A 23,396-nucleotide genomic window follows, 5' to 3' on the forward strand; every position below is an offset into this window, starting at 1 on the left:
TTACAAACGCATCGATCTCTAAGCTGGAGGAACCTTAACAGCCTTTTATCGCGCTGTATCTGCAGGCAGTGAAACCCACTCACTGTTTTGCCTTGGCTCGGTGCGATGAGATAGAGCCACAGCCTCTGAGCCTGAAGGCACTTGGAAATCAGGATCAAGGCATCCTAAACAGTTTGGCAGTAGCATGGAAGTGGGAGTTTGAAGGCAGCAGGATTGGAATCCCTAGGGAGCTGCCTCCTCAATAACTGCTGTCACACTCTGTGAAGCAGAACCGCCCTGATCATAGTGTTTGCTGTTGGGAAGGCTGGGAGCTTGTAGTAAACAGCAGTTTGTAGTTGCTGAAAGGGCTTCTCCTGCGGCTGCCTTGTTACGGAGCTGCTCCTTAGGCAGGGAGACAAACTACTAAGGTGCTCATGTGCCAGGGCAGTGGCTGCCGCACTGTGCAGCCTGGGGCGACCACCAGCAGCTGAGGACAAAGCTGTTTCCAGCACGGCTGTCTTGCAGCACTAGCAGGGTTTCAGAGTGCTGTCCCCGTTATGGAGACAAACGTTTAGGTTGGTCCATCTGCTCTGAGCACCATCTCCCCCCCACAGTTTCCTAGTGCGGTGGCTGTCATCCGCAGGCTGAGGCCACTCCTGGCGTGTTCAGTGCGAGTGCTGCTTTCCTACTTCCAAAGGCTGCAGGAGTGCCTCAGTACCCAGCTCTAGCATGGAAGCCGCTGTGAGGATTAGAACTGCTGCCGAATGCTCTCAAAGGGCAGTAATGCTGTCACTGCCAGCAAACTGAGGGAATCCTGAGCACTCACAGGACAGGGCTTTCCTTTGCCTCTCAGGAATGTCCAGCCCCTGCAATGACAAGCTACGGAAAAAGGGAATTACATTTAGCAGCTTCCCCAAATCCAGTGTCAAAGGAAATCACCTACTGGGACAACTAAGGCCGCTCTGTTGTAGCTGCTGTTCTCCCCATTCCCAACACTGCATTCATCTTTAGTTCTTGCTTCTAAGCAGCTCTAATTCTGTCACCCACTCAGCGTAGGGTGCAGCCATCAGCACTGCAGGCAGAGCCGACAGGGACTTGGGCAGCCTCAAATGCATGAGATTATCTGGAGAAAGCTTAAACCACTCCTCTTAAGTGTCTCTATAAAAGCACAGCTGGTGCTGTGGAAGCTGTGATTGGGTTTTGCTCAAAAACCACAAGCAGAATGTTTTTTCAGTCCTTTTGTGTTCCTAATGTTTTACTCCCAGCACCTATTTGCAAACCCCAATAAAGCCACTTTCATTAGTGCCAGCTATAATTGGCTCTGCTTCATCCATTGCTGAAATTCTTCCTTATTAGTGAAAATGGAGAGAGGGAGAGATTTGGCTGCTGGGCTGGTAGAGCTGGGGTAGGGGGAAGAGCAGGAATCACTCAGCCAGGTCTTCCTACAGCCATCTGCAAGCACAGACCAATTAACTAAATCGTTATTAACTGAATTGTTATGCCAAACAGCACCTGAACAGCCTCTGCCTGTGTGAAATGGCAACCGGCAGCACCACAGGGAGCAGCAGAAGCAGCACTAGGAATGCTGTCCTCTTTCCCAGCATCCTGAAAAGAGGATACTGAGGTGCAGGGCCCTGTTTAAGCACTGCTCCTGTCCCAGAGAAGGAGCAGGTGCACACAGGGCAGGGGATAAGTCAAGGACCACAGAACCATGAGACACAGACCATGAATCATTTATTTTAACGCCGCGAGTTTCCGTGCAGCAGCAGAACTCCCGGAATCCATCTAGGTGTGCGTGACATCACTAGGGCGCTGATACAATCTGGCTCGGAGTTGTTCTATCAGGAATCCATTCCCATTTTGACACAGTAGTTTCAGGAGGCCAAACCATTCTCTGCGGCATCTCCTGCCACCCCAGGCTGGGTCCTGCTGCTGAGCACTTCAGTCCTCGCTCTGCTCATACTTGTGCTTGATGTGTTTCCACAGCTTCTGTAAGCAAAACAAACAAATCCCAGGGGATCCTTAGCCAGCTTTCCAGCAGTCCTGGGATAAAGGTTCACTTTAAAATGCAAGTTATCATTAAGCCTACATCTGCAGAGGAAAGAGCTGGTACAAAAACACCAGCCTGAGTACCAGCACGTATAGGACAGGGTGGGCAGTGCTGTCCTGCACTTCCCAGCTGTTCCAGGGCATGCCCTGCTCCCAGCATCCATCCCACATGGAGGCTCCAAGAGGAGCTGTGAGATACAGCCAAGAAGCCACCATGGGGGCACAAAGCTGCCTGCTGCTGTGGGCAGCCACAGTGGAACAGTTTCACTGAGTGTTTCACCTGTCTCTTCTACCCTCACACCCTTCCCTGGGGCCTTAGCGGGATCAGCATCCCTGGATGCTGCTGTGTATCCACAACCCACCCATGGAGGAGGCAGCGGATGGAATCCTGTGCCCGCAGCAGGGAAGGCACGCAGGGGCTTTTAGACCAGGCAGGGAGGAGCTGCAGCCATCCTGCATCCCCTCTGCTCCTCCTCAGTGAGCCAGAGATCATCTGAGGATTTCAGTCACTCTGACTGGAGGGGCCATTGCTGCTCCCGGAAATACAGGATGCACAGTGGAATCCCATTCCAAGCACTGAAATCTGCCGGCACAGTCTGGACAAAGAGAATCACTGCACAAGGGAAAGGCACACACCAAGCTTTGCTGTAGACGGTGCTTTAGGTTTCCAAATTTCCTCAATAATTGCATTTCCCAGCCCTGCTTGAGGAAGCATTAGCAGACAGAAAATTAATACTAGAGTTAAAGACAGGATTTAAGCGCAAAGCTGGAGCTCGGATCCGATTTGTGCCAGCTCTTAGCTAATGACTGTTGGTAACAGGAGGTGGCTGGGGCCCTGCTCGCATCCCTGCTGCATCTCCGAGGCTCTCCCAGCCCCACGGAATCCATGGGATTGCTCCTCTGCAGTTTTCATGGCTCGGCTCAGAGGCCTAAGTGGACACATGGTGCTTCCAGGGAAGACACAGAGCCGCCCTTCCCAGCAGCAGAGCCATGAAGTCATGGCAGCCCCATCCCTAGAAGTGTTCGAGGCCAGGTTGGATGGGGCTTGGAGCAGCCTGATCCAATGAGACGTGTCCCTGCCCATGGCAGAGGGTTGGAACTGGATGGGCTTTAAGGTCCCTTCCAACCCAACCCATTCCATGATTCTAAGATGAGCTGGCTATCATGGGAGGCTGTGCTTTGGGTGCTCCAAGAGACCCAAGGCACACCAGCACTGCTGGACAGGGAACTGGAGCACTCTGCTGGAGATAGGAATGGTGCAAGATGGAAATGACAGCACCTCGCCTCCTCTTGGGGCTCACACTGCCTTGCCTCATCCCACCCATGAAGCGTCTGTCCTGTCCAAGTGACACCGTGTCCAGGCTGTTATAATCCTTCACGGCTCGGCTCCAAGATACACAGCGGATGTGTCCCATCTCCACTATCGCTCCAGCCAGGACGGCGGCCTCGCTGTCCCGCAGAGCGCTGCGTGTTCACTGCCTGCTCCCGCTGCCATGAGCGGATCCTGTCAGGGCTGCGGCCCTGGAGAGCGTACAGCAGCCTTGACCCACCGCACAATCCCACATCCCACAGGCTCCAACACCTTTTCCCAGGGCTCCGCAGCCCGGGAAGACCAGAAAGCCCAGGAACACGCTGATGACTGAGTGTCACGACACCAGCGAGGTCTTCACGGAGCAGCAGCGTCCCTGGGAAGCCAAGATACTGATTCAGGTGGGGGAAAGCCTGCTGCCACCGAGGGACCGGGCGGCTGGGGGCGGCCCCGAGAGCGGGGCGGGGGAGCAAGGGGGACCGGCGGCAGCACCGGGAGCGGGGCAGAGGAGCAGGGGGACCGGGGGCGGCCCCGGGAGCGGGGCTGGGGAGCCAGGGGCGGCCCCAGCCGCAGGGGCCGAGCCTCGGGGCCGGGCCCAGTCGGGGCCTCCCTGACCTTCAGGCCCGGGCCTACCCCCGGGACGGGCTCTCCTCGCGCCGCCGCCCGCCCTTACCCCCTCGTTCAGGTGATCGAAGATGGCGTCGGCGCCCTGGTCGAAGGCGCGCTCGAAGAGGACGGCGCCCAGGACGATGGTGAGCGCGAAGGTGGAGGTGCGGCGGAACAGCGCCCCGTACGCTTGCCGCAGCAGCGCCATCTTGGCCGCTCCCTCTGCGCATGCGCAGCGCGCGGGGGACGATGGAAAATGTAGGCAGCGGGCGGCGCGATGTATTCTGGGAGACGTAGGCCTGAAGCACTGATACTGCCTTCGCGCGGAGCGTTCTGGGAGATGTATGCGCCGACGGCCTGTTGGTGCAGAGCATTCTGGGAGTTGTAGGCGAGGCCTGGGCCTGGGCCCGCTGGAGGTGAGCGGCGAGGGGGGAAGGAGGAGAAGGGGGCGGTGTTCGCGTTGCCGCCCGGCCCTGCCTATCGCTGGGGGCTCCGTGTGGGCAGCCTGAGGCGGGCGTCGCGGCTGCTCGGGGTCTGGAGCGGGTCCTGGCCCTCGGGGGCAGGGGGAGGCAAGGGGACGCTGTGCCGGGTTTGGGGACTGAGCCCCAGGGGCGCCCGGTTCCCTTGGTCCCTGCTGCTTGGGAAGAGCCCCAGTCCGGCTGCGGGGTCAGACGGGGGCTGAGAGAGCTGAGCTGGTGCAGCCTGGAGGAGAGAAGGCTCTGGGGAGACCTTAGAGCAGCTTCCAGCACCGAAAGGGGCTCCAGGAAAGCTGCGGAGGGGCTCTGGGTTAGGCAGAACAGGGAGGTGATGAGGGGGAAAGGTTTTGAGCTGAAAGAGGGGAGATTGAGATGAGATCTTACGGAGAAACGTTTTGCTGTGAGGGTGGGGAGGCCCTGGCCCAGGTTGCCCAGAGCAGTGGTGGCTGCCCCATCCCTGGAGGTGTTCCAGGCCAGGTTGGATGGGGCTTGGAGACCCTGATCTGGTGGGAGGTGTCTCTGCCCGTGGCAGGGGTAGAACTGGGTGGGCTTTGAGGTCCCTTCCAGCCCAAACCATTCAGGGACATGGTTTAGTGTCAGATAGGAATGATTGGACTCAATCTAAGAGGTCTTTTCCAACCTAGTGATTCTATGATTCCATGATTCCATGATCCCAAAGCACGGCAGTACCTCTGGATTTACACCACATGTACTGGAAATCAGGATCTGTCCTTCTATTGCTGTGAAGGTGCCGGCAGACCTTGTCAGCATTCCACGTGTTCCTGTAGAGAGCTGAGCCCATTTAAATTGGCAGCCAAATATCATAAGCCTGACACTTGGAGTTAATTAACTTCGCATCTGCCTGGCTGTGCAAAGGGGCTGAAACGGCCCCGGGCCTGGGCTGTGAGAGAGCAGGGAATTGAGGTCAGGGCCCAGCAGCAATTCTTGGGTTCGGCGTGGAGAAATGCAGCCACAGCCAGACGAAAACAAGTCTGCCGCGTGCCCGTTTCTGGGTCACCTTCGTTCCTCCGTCTGCAACTCGGGGAAATGAGGGAGAGGAGCCCCGGGGAGCCCTAAATAAAATCTGTGGCTGGTAGAGCGCAATGTGGAGCGGTTTGGCAGCAGCTCCAGAAAGGAAAATGTAGGATGGTGCACGTGGGATCTTGCCTGGAGTTCTACCAAGCACCTCAGCTTTATGAGGGAAACACCTTTGAGGTGCTGGGAACATGCAATTTCTTTTAAAACATTGCTCCAAGAGGCTTACAGCAAGGGATTTTATTGTTAATGCTTCTAAGCATCAGGATACGAGACAAAGCCCTGGGTGGTGGTTCTGTTTGGGTTTCTGCAGGAAGACTTTAAAGCTGGTGCAGAGTCTCTCTAAATCCGCTCACGGCTGCCTGTGGGTCTTGGGGTCCCTTCCCCGGAACTCAGCTGTAAATGAGGGTCTGTAAGTGTTAAGAGGAAATGGCCAAGCTGCAGCCTTTGTCTATGAAGCAGCCACGTTTACTGTGTTTCATAATGAGTAGGATGGTTTTAATTAGAAAACATTTCTGTTTTCAACTGAGTAATGCTCTTTGTTTACTGTTTGAGCCATGTGGGAGAAGGGAAATAGGTTACCCAGCGTGGCTCGGAAGCAGCTTTTATTCCCAGGTACTGGTTGAGCGCAGAGTGCTGTGATCTCAGATACTGCAGAGAGTTGTCGGAATCTAGCCAAGATAATCCCTGCTATTGAATTCTTAAAAAGATGGAACGAAGTGCTCAATGTAATCTTTGGAGGGGGCGATCTCTGGGACGATCTGATGCTCCTCCAATTGCTTTTATTATTCTGTTCATCCCCTGCAATGGCAATTGCTCAGGGAATTCGGGAGCCAGCAGCTCTGGGGTTTGGGATCTGGCTGCCTGCAGGCTGTAGGAGCTTTCTGCCCTCCTTGTTGGGGAGGGAGGGGGAAGGAGCTTCTGCAATTATTGCTGTCGGGGTGATGAAAGGCAAAGTTTGAAATGTGATTTCAAAGGCTGGCTGCTGCTGGGCTTCTGCAGGCAGAATTCCCAGAGAGATCTGGGGGAATTTGTGTGGGACCACTGCAGAATTTCATTTGTTTTCCCAGCTCGCAGCAGCCTCTTCTGCAGAGATGGAGAGCAGGAGCCAGCAGCTGAAGGGGGAAGCTTTAATGTTACCAGGAACTTTGGGAGACCAGGGTGTAAGATGCAGAAAGGAGGGGGGGGGGTTCAATGCTTAAAAGCCTCAGCAGAGCTGCCAGTGAGCCAGTGGCTGATCAGAACCACCTCCCAATGGTGTTTCAGCAGGAGAGCAGGAAAAGGACCTTAAACCGAAGGGACTTTGAGGTCAGTTAAGTCTCTGAGCACTTTACCTTCGCTGTGGAGGTTTGCAAGACGATTGAGATAATCAGATTTTTCCATTGGATGCAGCTGGAGGAGATGATGTTTTAACTCGTGGTGTAAGGTCTGAGAGACTTCCAGGGATCTGATTGTGAAGCAGCAGTTCTCAGGAAGTGGGGAGGAAAGCAGTTTGGTGCCCTTGGTGCCAGGCTGGCTGGCAGGAGTCTTGGCAGAGCTGCCTCCACTCGGCATGCTCCACTCTAGCCAGTTGCACTGGCTCTTCCCACTGATTCCGAGGAATCGTTAGGGAAGCTGTGATGAATTCTAGCCCCAGTTTATTTATAAAATCTTTATTCCTTGCGCTGCTCTCTGTGCCATTTTTTAAATACATTGGCTGTCAAGTTGTCAAAAACTGGAGAATTGCTTTTGGAGCTTATCTGCCGGTCCATCCATCTTGGCATTTATCAGGCACCTTTGTGTCACTTCAGAGAGAGCTCCTGGCTCCTCAGGGTGTCTATTCTCCCCAGCAGGGACCCCCGACAGGGACAGGGCTGCATGTGCCCTGCCAGAGTCTGGGCTGTTCCAGCCCCAGCACTGACGAGAAGGGCTCACATTCAGTCTTGTTGCTACTCGAGATTCCACAACAGAGACTTCATACTACAAATACCTGTGGGATAATCCTCACTCCCCAGAATGGCCCAGAAAGCCAAATGTGTCCTGGGCTGCATCCAAAGCAGCGGGACCAGCAGGACGAGGGAGGGGGTTCTGCCCCTCTGCTCCGCTCTGGTGAGACCTCGTTCAGTTCTGGAGTCCGCAGCACAGGAAGGACTTGGGGCTGTTGGAGCGAGTCCAGAGGAGGCCATGGAGAATGTGGTCTGTGTGCTCGGAACCCCAGCACGCTCGAGGAAGGAGAATTCTTTCAGCAGAGCTGGGGTTGCTTTGGGTAACAGGTGAGAAATAGAGATCCGAGCCTGCTGTCCCATGTGTATGCAGCAGCAACCTCTGATGGACAGGAATATATACTGCTGGGTTTCACCTCTTTCTCTGTCTGCCAACCCTAAATGATTTGAGTTCCTCTCCTTCAGAAGCAGGCACTGTAAATCTTGGATCCTCTGTTCCCGGGGCAGGCATGGCTGGGTGCCGAGGATCTGTCTGATGGTTCCCAGGCTGCGCTGATGCTGTTCTGCCACAGGAGAGATGGGGAAACGATACTTCTGTGACTACTGCGACAGGTCCTTCCAGGACAACCTGCACAACAGGAAGAAACACCTCAACGGAGTGCAGCACCTCAGGGCTAAGAGGCTCTGGTATGACTTATTCCGAGGTGGGTGCTGTCAGCCGTCTGCCTCCCCTTTCTGGGACTGGGGAGGTGACGGGAGGGGAGGACATGTGAAATAAGTCAGTGGTGATGGGTTGTGTGTGGATTGTCTGTGCCAGTGAATTGTGGGCTCGGTACTGATGCTGTTGAGAGATCTCTGAGGCAAAACACCTGTGTCTGGATGTGGGAAGGAAGAGCTATAAATGTCAGCTGGGACTTGAATGAGGTGGAAGAGATAGGGAGGTTTCTGGGAAGAGAAGCTGCAGATATAGTTCTCTTGGCATCACGGGTGAATCTGAGACGAGACCTGAGAGAATAAAGTGAGTTATATTCCGAAGGTGAATTCAAGGCCTTCTGCAGACTATAGTTGGTGTCTGGTGTGCAAGGAGCAGGGAATAAGGGTGTGGATTTGTGTGGATGAAGAAAGTGGGCTGGCAGGCAGGCTGTACCCACGTGCTCTGTGAGGCTGGCAGTTCTCCGTGCTGGGGGGAGGTGTGGGTGCTGAGGGTGGCCCTGGGAGAGGCTAGAGATGCACCTGCTCCGCTGGAGATCCCAGAAGTGTGATAGAGCTGGGGAAGCAGCTCACAGCACAGTGTGCTCAAACCTTTCTTAGCCAAGTGGAGAAGGAGGGCTAGATGCAAGGAATACAGTGGGAATACATGCCCAGGGTCCTGGGAGCAGGCCTGCCTATTTTGGCAGTAGCAGAGCTTTAGTTTGGGTAAAACTGATAGCAAAACCATTGTCTGTGTGTTCCTCTGCTTCCTTCTGGTTCCTTGGGGTCAGAAGTTGTAGGCTGTGTGCCTCCTGGGAACAGCCTGCGGAGCTCTGGGAGGCTCCACTCTGCTTCACTGTGCGTGGAAGGTGGAAGGGTTCTCTGGAATGGCCAAGTGGGCGCGTTCAGATCGGGGATTGCAGCCTGTTGAGAAGGACAGCGCTAGGTAACCTGTCCCTCTATCTGTCCTTCTCAACAGGCTGCAATCCCTGATTTCCCTCTGATTGATAAAATTCCTCATCCCATCCCTGATCAGGGGGTTTCTCTACTCTTGTCTCCAGACTTTGTGGCCTGGCTTTAGTGCAAGTTCTTCCAGGATCTATGGGATCTTCCAGGATCTATGGGAGCTGCTGTACCCTCACAGCTCATTTTCCCCAGGCCATCTCGGGGAGGGGAAGAACCTCAGTGGTATCCACTGGAGACTCAGCACAGGGCTCTGTGGGCCCTTGCACAGAGCTGTTCTGAGAGCTCTGTGAGTCTGCCTGTTCTCCCCTGCTGCACAGACGTGCTGCAGAGTCCTTGCTCTTCTGTCACGCTTCTTTTCCCCTGCTGGCGTTGGGAGAAAGTGGGAAGCAGAGAGTGAAGAAGGCAATATTTGCAAGCCAGGGAAAGACTGAAGCCAGAGGTGCAGACTGAGACTGTTCAGTATTGATTTGTCTGTGGCTTAAGGTCCTGGTTGTTGTGTCAGACGGCTTCCTGCTTATGGGAGAAAGCATGTATAGATTTGAGCTTGATGAGAGGAAACTGCGTCCCTGAATCAGCACGAGCATAAAGGATTCCATTGTCATGCGTGTACCAACACAGGTGGCCGATGCCTTGGTATGTCCATGATATTAGTAGCAAACGCAGAGCAAGCGGCCACTGTTCTGGAGTTTGCTGGCTAGCTTAAAAGACCTTGGAATCACTAACAGCGCTCATGGGAATGTAGGAGCTTGTAGCAAAAGACAAATAAGAAGGGGTACATATCTAGCACTGGTCATTGCTATTTATCGCTATAGTCATGGAAATTTAGTGGAATAGTGGAATTTTATTGGGGTAACTGTTAACGGGACAGACAAGGGTATATAAGCTGTACTTTCACTCAATAAACTTGATTTCATTTGTACCACAATTGATGTCTGTGCCCACACTGCCACACCTGTTAGGCAGCTGACCCACTTGAGACTGGGATGTTCTATGATTCCATGAGTTGGACTCAGTGATCCTTATGCGTCCTTTCCAATTTGAGAGATTCCACGATATGATGGGGTATGGCTGTGCTCGAGATCTTGACCCTGTTCTGTGTTTGTCCTCTGTCTTCCATAGATGCTGCTGCTATCCTGCAAGAGGAGCAAACCAAGAAACCCTGTCGGAAGTTTCTGCAAACAGGTGAGTTCTTCTGAAATAGAAACAACTGCCAGAGTTCCATCGGCTCCTTCTGGAGAGCTCAGGTGTGCGTGTCTGTCCTGGAGGGCTGGAGGCTGCACGTCCCGTGTGCAGTTGTGATGGATCTTGGGTTCACACGTACATTTGCAAGGGACAACCTTGTGTGTGCAGCCCCCAATGGAGCTCATGGCTTTCATTCCAGGACAGTGTGATTTTGGGTCCAACTGCCGATTTTCCCACATGACAGAGCAGGACCTGGAGAAGCTGAGTGCCCAGGTGCAAGGTGAGTCCTCAAACAAGAAAACATCCAGGGGGTCTCAGAGAAGGAGGAGTCACTGCCAAGGGGAACGCAAGGGGTTGTGCAGTGAGAGCCTGCAGCCCCATGATACCCGTACACAGCAAGCTGAGCGTGGATCCCAGCCGCCTGCCTTGTGCCGTGCGAGCTTGCAGCGTGGCCGTACACGCTGCGGTTTCTCACATGCTTTCTCCTCCTGTTTTGCTGGCACAGACACCAGCCTAGAGTTGAGCAATGCTGTTACCGCTTAGCAGCAAGTGTCTGAAGCAGAGAGCGGGCCTTCTGCGCCCTCGGGCTTTGATGGGTTGGGGAATAAAAACTGTGAGCAGCAGAGGGCACTGGTACATCACTTCCCCTTAAATTTATGGATTTCCCCCTACATCCCTACTAGTTTTGGGGAGCTGCTGCTTCCCCTCTTGGGGAGACCTAGCCTCCTGTCAGCTGGGTTATCCTGAGAAGGCACTGGGGGGCCTGAATTCAGAAATGATGCCTTTTCACGTGGGTCTATGTGGAACTGACGTTTGGGCAGAGAAGGAATGGCAGCTGTGAGTCTCCGAGAGTCTCTGGAGCTCTTCTAAACTTTCCATTCTGGGAATACCACCTCCTTCCCCTAAAAAAGGTGGCAGCTCTGCTCTCCCTATAGGATTCATTAGTTTGGTGGGGAGCAAAAATGTGAATAAGGTGTTGGAGAGAACTTGTGGATCCACTGGAGACTGTCCGGACGCAACCCTGCCCTGCTCAGAGAGGGATAAATGAGAGCAGGCTGCTCAAGACCATGTCTGGTTGTGTTTTGAGTATCTCCAAGGCTGGAGGCTTTACAACCACAGTGAGCAACCTACTCTGGTGTTTGGCTATGTTTACAATGAAAAGATGGTTTTTTTGGTATTTCAATGGAATTCCCTGTGTTTTGGGTTGTACCCATGATCTTGAGCTTTTGCTGGACTCCCTCCAGTACATCCCTGTCTCTGTGGTGCTGGGGAGCCCAGCACTGGCCACAGCACCTGGCTGTGGCCTGGCCAGTGCAGAGCAGAGAGGAAGAATCGCTTCCTCGACCTGCTAGCAACGCTCTTCCTAACGCAGCCCAACTTTGGAGCTGATTTGGAGCTGATTTGCCCACACTGCTAGCTGAAGCCAACTGTTGTTTTGCCAATAGTCTGGCAAAACCAGGCTCAAGTGTTGAAAGTGTGTGTGTACATGTATGCATATGTATGAAATGTGGGGCATGCGTGGGTTAGAGACTCTTTCCTGTGCTCCGGAGAGGGTTGGATTTAGGGAGGCAAGGCTCTGGTGAACCCGAGGGAGCAGGAGGAAGGCACTCCAGAGCTATTCCAGTCTTTGCCGTTGCTGAGTCAGTCTGCCAGTCCCTGAGGCGACTGTGAATCAATCGCTGAACAACACTGACAGTCAATAAATCCCCCAAAGCGCTCCAGCCAGCCCTTCTCGAAGAAGGATGCTCCTCATCCCCACTGCCAGCCCTGAGCCTCTCCCCGGCCCTCCTCTGCCGCAGGGTTTAACCGCTGGGCTCCCAAGAGGTGACTGGGATGTCAGCCTATTTGCAGGAACCTGTAGTGTTTCCAGTCGTTGAAGGTTGTTTATTGCCAAGGAAGTGAAAGCTCTGGAGCAGAGCTGCAGGAAAGGCTGGCAGGCTGCTCCACACTGGTTTCTTTGCCAATTACACTTGTTATTGAATATTGACTTCTGTCAAATAGGTCAGGTGTAAGTGGAGAGTTGGCCAGTGAGAGAGCTGGTTCCCGGGGGATTACTTGGAAGCCTTGCATTTGTATTACCAAGTCAAACATTTAATCAAACAATTAGGCTTTAGGGAGCAATGGCCAGGCGGCGGCAGGGTGCCCCATCCTTGGCTGAACTTCTCCTGCATGGATGCCTGTTTGAGTTAAATCCCACTTGCTTTTCTTGTGGGTTGCTCCCTGGAAATCCCATGTGAGCCAAGTGAGCAGCCTGAGTACCCGCACCTCTCAATCTGATCTCCACAGAGCGTGGAGGGATTTGTGAGAGAGAAAAGCTCAGCAGGACTTGGTGGAGAAGAGGTGGAGCCCATAACGTGGAAGACTGAATGAAAGGAAGAACTGCAAAAGCCAAGCCACCATTAGATGTGTCCTGGGGACATTTCACCACTCTGTAGGCTCCTGAAGCATCTCTTGCTCATTTTGGGGCTGCAGAGACTTGTGTGACCCAGCTGGAGATGGCCACGCTCAGCCTCTGTTGGGGTAGGAGTCGGCAGTCTCCTGGTGGGTCCGTGGTGATGCTTAACTCCGCTTTCCTCAGCTCCAGCACGTGGGTGTAGAAGCAGAGGAGCTGTCAGGCCCTGTTGAACCCATGTCTCCCCTTGTCCAGGGGCAGATGCTTCAGGAAAAAGTGCGAAGCCATCCTGTAGTAAGTGGTGTAGCCCACTAACCCATGTTCAGGGGTAGGATCACATCCTAAACCACAGCAAAGCCCTCTGGAGTTGTATTTAACACTGTTAAGCTATGATGGCACTTCTTTATGGTGCAAATATTGAACCCATGCCGGGTTCTAAGTGATGGCGTTGATAGTTCTGTGTCCCTGTGCTCCCCTTGCTAATGATGCAGTTTTATTACGGCCAAAGGAAACATTACCTTATTCTTAACATTTTGGCCTTTCCGGTGCGAGGATTTCACCCTGGTATTTGTGTTCCTCCTGTGGTTCAGCAGGAAAGTTTCTGGATGATTCGCTGTTCTATAACAGCTCAGAGCGTGTCCTAGTTTGGCTCCGGCATTTCTGCACCCTGCAGAATACACTCATCAAGAAGCAACAGTTTCCACCTTCAACAGGGAGGGAGGCATATTCCCAGCTGTTCCCGCATCAAAGCATTAGCCTGCTGCATCTGCTGCATCATTCATCAGCCAGACACTTCCAGGCTGTCATTTTAAGTACAGTCATGTCAGGAGAAGTCACTGTCAAATTGCCATCTCCTTGCTTTAAGTTATTGGCTCCCTGCTAATCTGTGTCACTTCTGCTGGTGGCATCGACATGGCCCAGGCTCTCTGGTGAGCTCCAGCTAGTGGAGCTGCTAGGGGAGAGGAGGGCGGCTGAGTGTCTGCAATATATCCGTGTGGTTTGGAAGGATTTGAGTGGCCCTGCTGGAGCGGCTGCAGTCAACCCATTCAACTTGGCGATGGGCAGGAGCTCTCTCACAGTCGGTTGCTACTTCTTGGCTGCGGGGTGGTAACTTCTTAAGCTGCTCATATTGCAGGGTCTCACCAACCTCGTCTCTCGAGCGCAGTCAGCCACTGCTCCTGTGCTCTGGAAGAGTTTTCCTGCCCAGGGAGGGAACTGAAGGATTACCTGCAAATCTCTCTGCTGGTGACCTGGTGGTTGCGTCTCGCATGTGGTGGTGCCTTGTTCAGGAAGAAAACTCGCGCTAAAGTTAGGTGGGGAGAGAAGATAGATCTGGACTCCCACTCTGGCATCATTAGAGAGGCACTTGATAACTACAGATGCTGTTTTAATTGGCTGTAATTAGCCTTTGAAGCGAACGCCCCAGTGAGAAGAAGGGGGAAGCGCCTTTGCATCTGCCTCGCTGCTGCCGTCTGGCTGGCTGTGCAATCGTCTGTGAGGAATAAGGGCTGGTAACTGCATTTCCCAGTTACCTCTTGGAACACCTGTGGACAACCAGGGAGTATTTCCAGTTTCAAGGTGGTTTTGGTGGTCCCTGGATGGTCCATGTGTGCTTCAGTTGAAGAGGAGGCAAACGATTTAGGGCTACAGAACTGGGAAGGGTCTGGAGCACAAGTCTTATGAGGAGCAGTGAGGGAGCTGGAGCTGTTTAGCCTGGAGAAGAGGAGGCTGAGGGGGGACCTCATTGCTCTCTGCAGCTCCTGGAAAGGAGATTGTGATGAAATGGGTGCTGGGCTCTGCTCCCAAGTAACAAGTGGACGAGACGAAATGGTCTCAAGTTGCAGCAGGGGAGGTTTAGGTTGGATACTGGGAAAAATTTTTTCACTGACAGAGTGGTAAACCCCTGGCAGAGGCTGCCCAGGGCAGTGGGAGAGTCTTCATTCCTGAAGGAGTTCAACAAACCTGTGGCCATGGCACCTGGGGACATGGATTAGTAGGCACGGTGGGGTTGGGCTGGTGGTTGGACTGAATGAGCTTAGAAGCCTTTTCCAACCTCAATGATTTGTTGATTTGCCTTTTCGATGGGCATGTGTCCAGGCATACAGAGCCAGATGTTGTCTGTACCTGCTGCCTGCCTTCCCAGCCGGAGGGCTGGAGCACTTTGGAGCAGTAATTCATGGAGCTATGTGAACAGGGAGCCGGCTAGATGTCTTGCTGGGTACCTGGGGCCTCATTTAGACCAGCATGAGCCTGGAGTCATTCCACTGCAGCCATTCAGCTTCTCTGGATGTGACAGGGCATGTGTCTGCTCGAGTCCGTAGGCTCTTACCATGATGTGGGCACTTTGGGGCAGTGGCCTTCAGGCTTCCTGCTCTGCACAGAAATGCTGTGGCAGTTTTTGGTCTGTTCTGTGTTGGGACATGGAGTGGGATGAGAAGGAAACTTTAGTGGTAGACAGAGGAGAGGGAGATCTCTCTGTGATTTTTCTTCCTTGCCTCATGGAAGCCTCTCGCGACCACTGCTTGTCCCATTACTGAGGTGGGATGTGTCCTGGCACTTGGTGGCGAAACCTGGAAGAAAGGAATATGAGGTGGCTGTGTCAATGTTACCAAGGAAGCCTAACCTGGAAGTTGAGTTCAGATATCATGGAGTCATGGGATCATTAAGGTTGGAAAAGACCTTTTGGCTCATCTAGTCCAACTGTCAGCCCAGCCCCACCGTGCCTAATAAACCATGTCTTCAAATGCCATGTCTACACCTTTCTGAAACCCCTTCATATCTCCGGTGTGAGCAGCACCCAACTAACCAGATCGATCTGCTTCCCACTCTCGTGCCCTCACCTGCTCAAATTGCTCTGGTGGGGATCTGCTCCTTGGGAACAACTGTAGGAGACTCCCAACAGTCCTATCTCCGGCTGTGTCCTTATCGGCAGGTTGCAGAGCAGCACCTCGATGTCAGCACCGTGGCAGGCTGTCTTTGTGGTGGCAGTGAGTCCATCACCACCCCTTCCAGCAGCAGCAGCAGAAAAGGCTGGATGACAAATTATCCATCTCCGTCTGCTCATTGTGTAGCACATTTCTGCCATCCTTATTAATATTCAACAGACAGATGAATAATTGGTTGCCACCACTAGGATGAAGTGATCCTTCACTCTGCCCAAGCAATACTAATTTCACACCCTGTCTGGAAACGTATAATATTTTCCTTAAACGCGTGACATATGGCGGGGCAGTGTGGATCAGGTGCCTGGAGGGCACGGCTGCAGGTGGCTGGGCTGATCGCTAAATGGGATCAGGATTCTCCTAGAGCACTTGGCCCTGGAGGGTTTGCTGCACAAGGCGAAGGGGAACGACACGGAGCTGCCTCGACTTCCTTTTCATTAACGTCAGTGTTTGTTTTTCAGAGTATCACATTCCCTTTTCTATTAGGTGGGAACTTTCCACTAGGCTGGAGATGGAATAGCTCAGAGCATCTCCTTGGCGTGTCAGGAGAACTGTGTCGTTTGTGGCCAGGACTCCTGCTAGACCCTGATCTCAACTGGCATCCCTTTCTGCTTCGGCACTGGTGCTGAGGGGAACCGAGGAGCTTTACTAATTGAGCTGCTGTGGGGTTTTGCCCAGTGGGAGGGACTGGTGAGTGCTGGGCTGCCCTGCTGGCTCTGTGCCGCTCTACCTGGAGTGGGCAGGGCTGCAGGATGTGGTGCCTGCCAGCATCTGCCCCTTGCAGCCCCCCAGGGTGACAGAGGGATTAAAGGCTCAAAAGCACCTCAAGCTGTCCTGGTAGGCAGCAGAGTTTTCCTGCTGGCACTGCCTCACTCATTCCTAGCTTCGATGAGAAAACTCAGGAGCTTCTTCCCCTCTTTCCCTGTGCCGTGCCCTGCTCTGGTTTTGTACCTCAGCCTTGCAGGGCCGAGTGATTGCCTCCCGCTCTGGCTCTGCAGGGGCTGGGGATGCATCACACAGCGTGTGCCTTAAGCAGACCTGACAGCCGCTCTGAAATCCCGTCTCCTGGTTGTACGCACACTTTGAACCTTTCAGACTCTCGTGGCCTGCCAAGTCTGCATCGATCCGGACAGACGTCCCTGTCACTCGCACCTAACTGGGCAGAGGTGGCAGAGTCCCTCCTGCGAGTTGAGGGACACGTCTTTGGAAATGGCTCAGGGCCAGCAGCGGCTGTTTCAGGTGAGGACAGGGATGCTCCGCTCCTAGGGGAGATGTCAGACTCCCCTCAGCCAAGTGCCCAAACTGCCACTGCGCTCGCTGGCTTCGTTCTTGTTCCTGGCTCTGTCTGGCTGGAGCCGTCACCAGCGAGGAGGCCAAACATCAGATGGCAGGAGGAGGAGGGGCTGCCACGGGCAAACTGCAAACTCCACCATGAGAGACTCTGCAGGGTAATGAGCAGTGGGTTTAATGGAGTGAAAGGACAGCAGTGAGAGTGTTTGATGGCACTGTCTTCTCTCAACCAGGGGAACAGAGACTGAAGGAGCTGCAGCAGGAGGGAGTGGACATCCCGCCTGGCACCATCGAGGACTGGCTGGAGAAGAGAGCAAAGAGACTGAGCGCGGCTCAGAGTAACAGGTACTGGTGGTTGGGGAGTGTCCGTGGGAGGGCTGGCTGCTGCCCCCCCACTGCTGAGGAGGATCCCACAAGAGGGGTGTGAGTGGGGCAGGAGAAGACGCAGAGGGTCAGAGGTCCCCACTCGATAAACCCTGAGCTGGTGTTCAACACTCAAACCTGTCAGTGCTGCGCTCCTGCTCTTGGCACATGCTACAGGCATGCATATGATTCCAGCCTTGTGTGCCTGCCTCAGAGATAGGACAAGATAACAGTTTTAAGCTGAAAGAGGGGATTGAGATGAGATCTTAAGAAGAAATGTTTTCCTGTGAGAGGGGGTTGCCCCGAGGAGTGGTGGCTGCCCCATCTCTGGCGGTGTTCAAAGCGAGGTTGGACGGGGCTTGGAGCCTCTGATCCAGTAGGCATGGAACTGGATGGGCTTTGATGTCCCTTCAGACCCAAACCATTCCATGATTCTCTGTGTCCCCCATGTGCAGAGGGCCAGAGAATGTCCACCAGGCCCTGCTGCCTGTGGCTGCTTCCCTGGGGAAGGCAGGCAGAGGGGCAGCTCCTATGCTCTCTGCAGTGTCCAGGCATGCCTGGAAGGACAGTGCCACCGCGGTGCTGAGTGACTAATGCCCGGAGTTCAGCGGCAGGAGCTCGGTCTCATCTGTTGACAGCTTCCCCATCCTCTGCCTGCCCTGTCTGCACGTCTCTGCAAGTCCCTGCCAGGGAGAGGTGGAATTAGCTCCTCCTCATGGCATTCATTCAGATTCGGACGCCTGCCGGTGCCTACTGTTTCCATGCTCACCTGACTGTGCCGCAGGCTTAATTGGATGACATTTGGACAGGAGCCAAATCTCTCTTTTGTTCTTTTTCTGTTTGCTCCTGTCCTCCCTGTGTTTGGTCTGGGCAGGATCTTCCTTCTGGTGCTTGTCTGGGCTTGTTGTGTTCTCTTCACTCCATCTATCAGCTTCGCCGCTCTCAGCTTTGCAGTGGTGCTGTAACCTTCCTACTCCATCGAACGCTTTGCTTATCCTGCCTGTGAATCCCTTGATTTTTGCGGTAGTTCATCTCATCCAGAAGGAAGCCATCACTGAACCCAGAGAACTTCCAGACCTTCAGAATTGGCAGAGCGAGGGAGGAGATTCTGCCCCTCTACTGTGCTCCTATGAGACCTCACATGGAGCCCTACATTCACTCCTGGAGTCCTCAGCACAGGAAGGGCGTGGAAGTGTTAGAGTGGGTCTAGAGGAGGCTACAGAGATGATCTGAGGGCTGGAGCATCTCCCATATGAGAACAGGCTGAGAGAGTTGGGATTGCTCAGCCTGGAGAAGGCTGCAGGGGGAGCTTAGAGCAGCTTCCAGTGCTGAAAGGGGCTCCAGGAAAGCTGGGAAGGGGCTCTGGATCAGGGAGTGCAATTCCAAAACCCCTGCCATGGGCAGGGACACCTCCCACTGGATCCGGTTGCTCCAAGCCCCATCCAACCTGGCCTTGAACACCTCCAGGGGTGGGGCAGCCACCACTTCTTGGGGCAACCTGGGCCAGGGCCTCCCCACCCTCACAGCAAAATATTTCTTCTTAAGATCACATCTCAGTCTCTTCTCTTTCAGCTCATAACCATTCCCCCACATCCTACCTGCATTCCGTGATCAAGAGCCCCTCCCCAGCTTTCCTGTAGGCATGGTGGAGAATTTCTCAGTGTCTAATGGTGCTCTGGGGAATTTGTGGGTTGGGATGATCACTCACCCAGGGGCTGCCTTGCCTGGCTGGTACTGTCAATAAAGACTTAGCCTGCACAAAACAGTAGAGAAAGGGCTCTGGAAGGTAGCCAGCTCCAAAAGGAGATGCTGGAGACCCAACTCCACCTCCATCTTCTCTGGCAGCACCAAATAGAAAGGATTCAGGCTGGCATGGAACAGGTCATGGAGGCACGATCTCCCAGTGTGTGATGGGAAGCTGTTGCTGTGTTACACCTCAGCCTGTGAGCGTGGCTAAATTTGTCTCTGCCTTGCCGGGGGCTTTCTAGCAGGATACATGTGGAGCTCTGCCTTGTGCAGTCTCCAAGTGTGCCACAGTGCAAAGAAAAGCCGTGCCAGACTAAAAGTGACCGTGTGGCTGGATATAGCCTCGGCTGAAGGGCAGCACTTTCTTAAAGGCAGAAACTTCAGCCCTATGGGTGGAGAGTCACCCTGCTGCCATCCAGCCGTCCTTCATGCAGGCCACTCTCCCAGCCTGGCTGGGCACAAGGGGACAATGTTCACTTGGAAGCCTCTGCCTGATGCGTGTCTTCAAAGTCACCCTGTGCCATCACTTTCTGGAGAGCCGGGGTGGAGTTGGATGGAGTTTGTATAGTTCTGTAGCAGTGGAGTTCTGCCAGGGTGCGGTTGATATTGAACCTGCTTTCCGAAGGAAATGCAGTGTGTCCGTGCATGTGAGTGTGTGCTTCTGCCATAGCTGCTGCGGAGCCCTCTTGCTGCTTTCTAGCGGGATGGAGTCTGGGGCCTCAAAGATGCTGTGGCTTTCACGAGTGTGGAAGTGGGAGGAGGAGAAGGATCCCATTAATGCCTTCAGAAAGGAAACATGCTTGACCCTTGCTAGACACGGGCGAATCCCCAAGGGCCAGCCATTCTGAATGCTCCAGCTGTAGGTAAACCTTTGATAGCACTTGTCTCTTATGAGGCCCCAGGGAGCTGAGTACCCAGGCAGCATCCTCCCTATTGATTAGTCCTTCTCACAGAACAGCTCATTAGTTGATAGCTAGGCTGTTCCACCTCGCAGCATGCCTCGTACTGCTCCCCACCGCACCGTGCCGCTGCAGCGGGGGCTCTCCTGCCTGCCCGAGTGGCAGGGTTGGAACACAACAAAACATATTCCTGACGAAGAGGGTCTTGGTGTGTGTCCTGGCAGCTGTGGCTCGTCCTTGGCTCCAAAGAATCCCCAGCAAGGGGAGAAGCATTAGAGCAAATGACTTTGCTCTGTGCTAGTTGCCTAGAAAACGCTGCGCTCAACTCCTGTACCTGGCTTTCGGCCACCTCGGTGGCCCTACAGGGAGAGGAGGGTGCTGCGTCTCTGGAGCATTATGTAAAGGAGTCTGATTAGATTTCTGCTGGCGTAACAATTAAAAAGATTCATCAGGAGCGGAGGTAGAGGCCTGAGGAGCTGGAAGGCTATTGCCAGGGCTTGTGCTGAAGAACAAATGTTTCCTGCGCTCAGGAATTAATAGAAAAGGTATGTTTCCCATGAATTCAAACCTGCCCTAGCCAAGTGCTTTTTTCAGCTGGAGGGAAGGGTGTGGTGCTTCTGGCTCTTGCCCTTTTTCAGTGAGGTGTGAGGTTTTTGGTGCCCCAGCATGTGGGAGAGACAAGAGACAAAGCGACAAGAGACAAAGCGACAAGAGACAAAGTGTTGCCCAGGCTGTGAGTGGAGGTGGAGGAAGCCTATTCCCTCTGCTCAAGGGTTCTTCTGTGAAAACACCCCGGTGTGCTGGCAGCTTCTCCCGTTTCCGAGGGGTCCTTATCCTTTGGGAAGTGCACAGCTGATTTGGGATTCAAGCTGCTTGGAAAGCAACATCTGCTGGTTCTGTTTGTTCCTCTCCAGACTCAGCTGTGTGAAGAGCGGGGAGCGGCCGGGGTGGGGGGACAGGGCAGCCGTGCTCCCAGCTCCTCCAGCAGCCACGCCGGGAGCTGGGGATGCTGCTGCTGTCAGGGGGCTGCGCCGTTCTCCCCTCCTTGTCTTGGTGCCCCCACCTTCTTTTTCAGGGGCATGTGCTGCATTAGCAAGCACTGACAACTTGAACAGGCTGGGGGTGGCCGCACAGCGCTTCTGCTGTGGGATATCCTGCTTGTTGGTAGCCAAACCCCTCCTCTGCTGGCCCCTTCCCCCTTGGGGGCTAGCAGACCAAGGCCTTGCAGCCACACTGAGCCAGCCCTGTCTCACCTCTCCCTATCCATCTCCTCATCTCCACAGCGCTCTGCCGGAGAAACCAGTGCCTTTCCAGTACCCTCCAGGCTGGCCACCCATGCAGGATCTGCCCCCGTCCCTACAGGCCCCTCCGCCTGGAGGGTGGCCCGTGCCCCCCAACCTGCAGTGGGGCTGAGACACAGGGACCCTGCAGAGGATCTGCTGGAGATGGACTTCTTCCCGCTCTGAGAAAAGGACGGAATTATTTATATCCATTTTGATGTCAATAAAACCTTCCCCCCCATCGCAACCTGTGCGCGTCATGCTATTTCTCACCCCCCTGTGGGCTGAGCCGGTTTGACCGCTGTGTCCCTGCCTCCAGAGCAGGGATATGTGTTCAGCAGATCATCTGGAGGAGACAGTCCCCATTTCCCAGGCAGGATCCATCCCCTCGGACCGCTGGTGTCCGTGCTGTGCCCTGCGCTGCGCGTTCCCAGGCCAACTCTGCAGCTGGGCTCTGCATGGCTGATACTTCCAGGGATGGAAGCTGCCACCAGGCATTTAAACCGATGTTTAGTATTTCCTCCGGTATTCATGACTTATGTTTGCTTCTGTTAAACTCAGTGTGTAAAACCGTTCCGGTTCAGGTGCTGCAGCTCCTAATGAAGAGCTCAGGGAGCTTCCCATAAGTCCTCCCTGCTCCCACTGTGCTGAAGGCGAGATGTATGGAAGAAAAAAAATATCCTGAGGTTTCTCCTTCTCCAGGAAAATAAGTAAAGGGTGAGTGCCAGCGGGGCAAACACCTCCATGCAGTGGGAGCTCACTGGCCAGGCGTGTGCTGGGCGCTGGAGCTGAGGAGAGGCAAAGAGAGACTCCACAGCCCTCCTGCTCCCTGCAGGGCTGCACTGGAGCTGAGGGGCAGGCGCAGCAGCCGGGGAGCCCAGTCTGCCCACCTCCAGCTTCTCTGGAGAAGACTGCGTAGGTGCTTTTAGGACACAGCTTTGGTCTGGCCAAACCAGGGTCTGCCACAGCGAGTTTATGGAGTCATCTCTCCTTGCTAGAAAAGGGAGGGATGAACAAGGCCCTTGGCTTTCTCAAGAAGGCGGGTGGGTGCTTGGCTTCACCGCAGAGCTGCCGGGCACACGGGGTCCCAGCCAGCAGCGTCCTGGGAGAGCGGCTCTCCGGCAGCAGGTCTGTCCAGGAGGGCTGCACCCGCTGCCAGTGCATTCCAGGTTTGGCCGAGCGCGGTGGTGGCAGGTCCAGATTCATGAAGAACGCAGACAGGAGCCAACTGCCTTTGGCCAAATCTCGCCTGGATGACGGCAGCGCTCGGCTGGCTGGGGCAGGGCAGAGCTCCCACCGCAGCATGTGCGGTCGTTGGGAGCCAACAGCTTGAGCATGCCTCATCGGAGCTTTCAGCCAAACCAAAGGGTGTTTTTATCCTTCCTGGCGTGGCTGCGGTTGCTCTGCTGAGCCTGGAGAGGGGGAGCCCAGGGCTTGGGCTCAGAGGATGCCACATCAGCCTTAGGTCCCATCCTCACCTCCCTTTGAGGGCAGTGAACAAGAGCACCCATGTGGCACCTCTTTGGGGGAAAAGAAGTGTCCCTGGGAGGAAGGGGACCCTGCCCTGGGTACTGAGGTTGCACAGCTGCCAGAAACCAAATGTGGGAAAAGGCAAACCCCCGAGGGGCTGTGGGATGCTCTGAGCTGCCGGGCTCTGCTCTCAGCCATCAGCTTTAGCTCCTCTCCCCACCCCACTTTTCTGTACAACCCCAGGACCCTTCATGGCGCCAGGAGGGAGCCCTGGGGAGCTGTAGGGGGGCCCAACAACCATCACCCCCACCGCTTCCTTGACTTCCAAGGGTGACAAACGGCTCTGGTGCGAGTCTGACGAGTGACAGTGGTGGCAGCCAGACCACATGTACAGGCACCTTCCTAACGCGGCCACGGCTGCCGGCAGAGGCGAATCAAAGAACAAGAACTTCCATCTCTCCCGCGGACGTTTTGAGGATGGCATTAAAGCGTGTGCCAGCTGTTTCGCGACTGGCTCTCAAAACACCCTCGCCGGTTTGGAGCCCCACTTTCACCAGCCCCCAGGTCCCATCCCTGTGCTCCGATCCAGGTGAGTTTTGGAGCATCCTTGGGAGGGCGGTGGGTGTGGGAGGTGTCGCTTTACCAACATTCAGAACTTCAAGGCTCCGAAACCTCTCCAACTCAAATTGGGTAGAGAACCACATCTCTTCCTGAGCAGGGAACCGCAAAAGCAAACTGTAAATTAAAATTACGGTGTAAAACCCGAGCGCAGCCACAGCCCGTCTTCACTTTTCCTTGCT

At 54.4% G+C, this 23,396-nt stretch overlaps 2 protein-coding genes across 4 annotated transcripts; one reads left to right on the forward strand and one right to left on the reverse strand.

The window, feature by feature from the left end:
• Window positions 1-1,696: 1,696 nt before the first annotated feature.
• On the reverse strand, window positions 1,697-4,182 carry LOC104056112 (cytochrome b-c1 complex subunit 9). Its single transcript, XM_009557325.2, has 2 exons — window positions 4,011-4,182; window positions 1,697-1,968 (listed from the first exon to the last, which is right to left on the reverse strand). The coding sequence occupies exons 1-2, from the start codon at window positions 4,149-4,151 to the stop codon at window positions 1,921-1,923; spliced, it is 189 nt and encodes a 62-aa protein (XP_009555620.1). The 5' UTR covers window positions 4,152-4,182; the 3' UTR covers window positions 1,697-1,920.
• A 41-nt stretch (window positions 4,183-4,223) lies between these two features.
• ZMAT5 (zinc finger matrin-type 5) lies at window positions 4,224-21,362 on the forward strand. Of its 3 annotated transcripts, none has more exons than XM_009557327.2 (6): window positions 4,224-4,359; window positions 7,884-8,080; window positions 10,152-10,214; window positions 10,414-10,494; window positions 17,072-17,183; window positions 21,130-21,362. In XM_009557327.2, the coding sequence occupies exons 2-6, from the start codon at window positions 7,954-7,956 to the stop codon at window positions 21,257-21,259; spliced, it is 513 nt and encodes a 170-aa protein (XP_009555622.1). In that variant the 5' UTR covers window positions 4,224-4,359; window positions 7,884-7,953; the 3' UTR covers window positions 21,260-21,362. The 3 variants fall into 3 exon arrangements, with proteins under 3 accessions (XP_009555622.1, XP_053938502.1, XP_053938503.1); XM_054082527.1 differs by having other exon boundaries at window positions 4,227-4,359; window positions 7,848-8,080; XM_054082528.1 differs by having other exon boundaries at window positions 4,231-4,359; window positions 7,845-8,080.
• The last annotated feature ends 2,034 nt before the right edge of the window (window positions 21,363-23,396 follow it).

The sequence above is a fragment of the Cuculus canorus genome, chromosome 17 (assembly GCF_017976375.1).
Source record: "Cuculus canorus isolate bCucCan1 chromosome 17, bCucCan1.pri, whole genome shotgun sequence".
NCBI lineage: Eukaryota > Metazoa > Chordata > Aves > Cuculiformes > Cuculidae > Cuculus > Cuculus canorus.

Coding starts and splice junctions, on each gene's coding strand:
- LOC104056112 (XM_009557325.2), bottom strand. CDS start 4,151: ATGGCGCTGCTGCGGCAAGCGTACGGGGCGCTGTTCCGCCGCACCTCC. Junction 1,969..4,010: donor TCGATCACCTGAACGAGGGG/GTAAGGGCGGGC, acceptor TTTTGCTTACAG/AAGCTGTGGAAACACATCAA.
- ZMAT5 (XM_009557327.2), top strand. CDS start 7,954: ATGGGGAAACGATACTTCTGTGACTACTGCGACAGGTCCTTCCAGGAC. Junction 10,215..10,413: donor TCGGAAGTTTCTGCAAACAG/GTGAGTTCTTCT, acceptor CTTTCATTCCAG/GACAGTGTGATTTTGGGTCC. Junction 10,495..17,071: donor GCTGAGTGCCCAGGTGCAAG/GTGAGTCCTCAA, acceptor TCTCTCAACCAG/GGGAACAGAGACTGAAGGAG.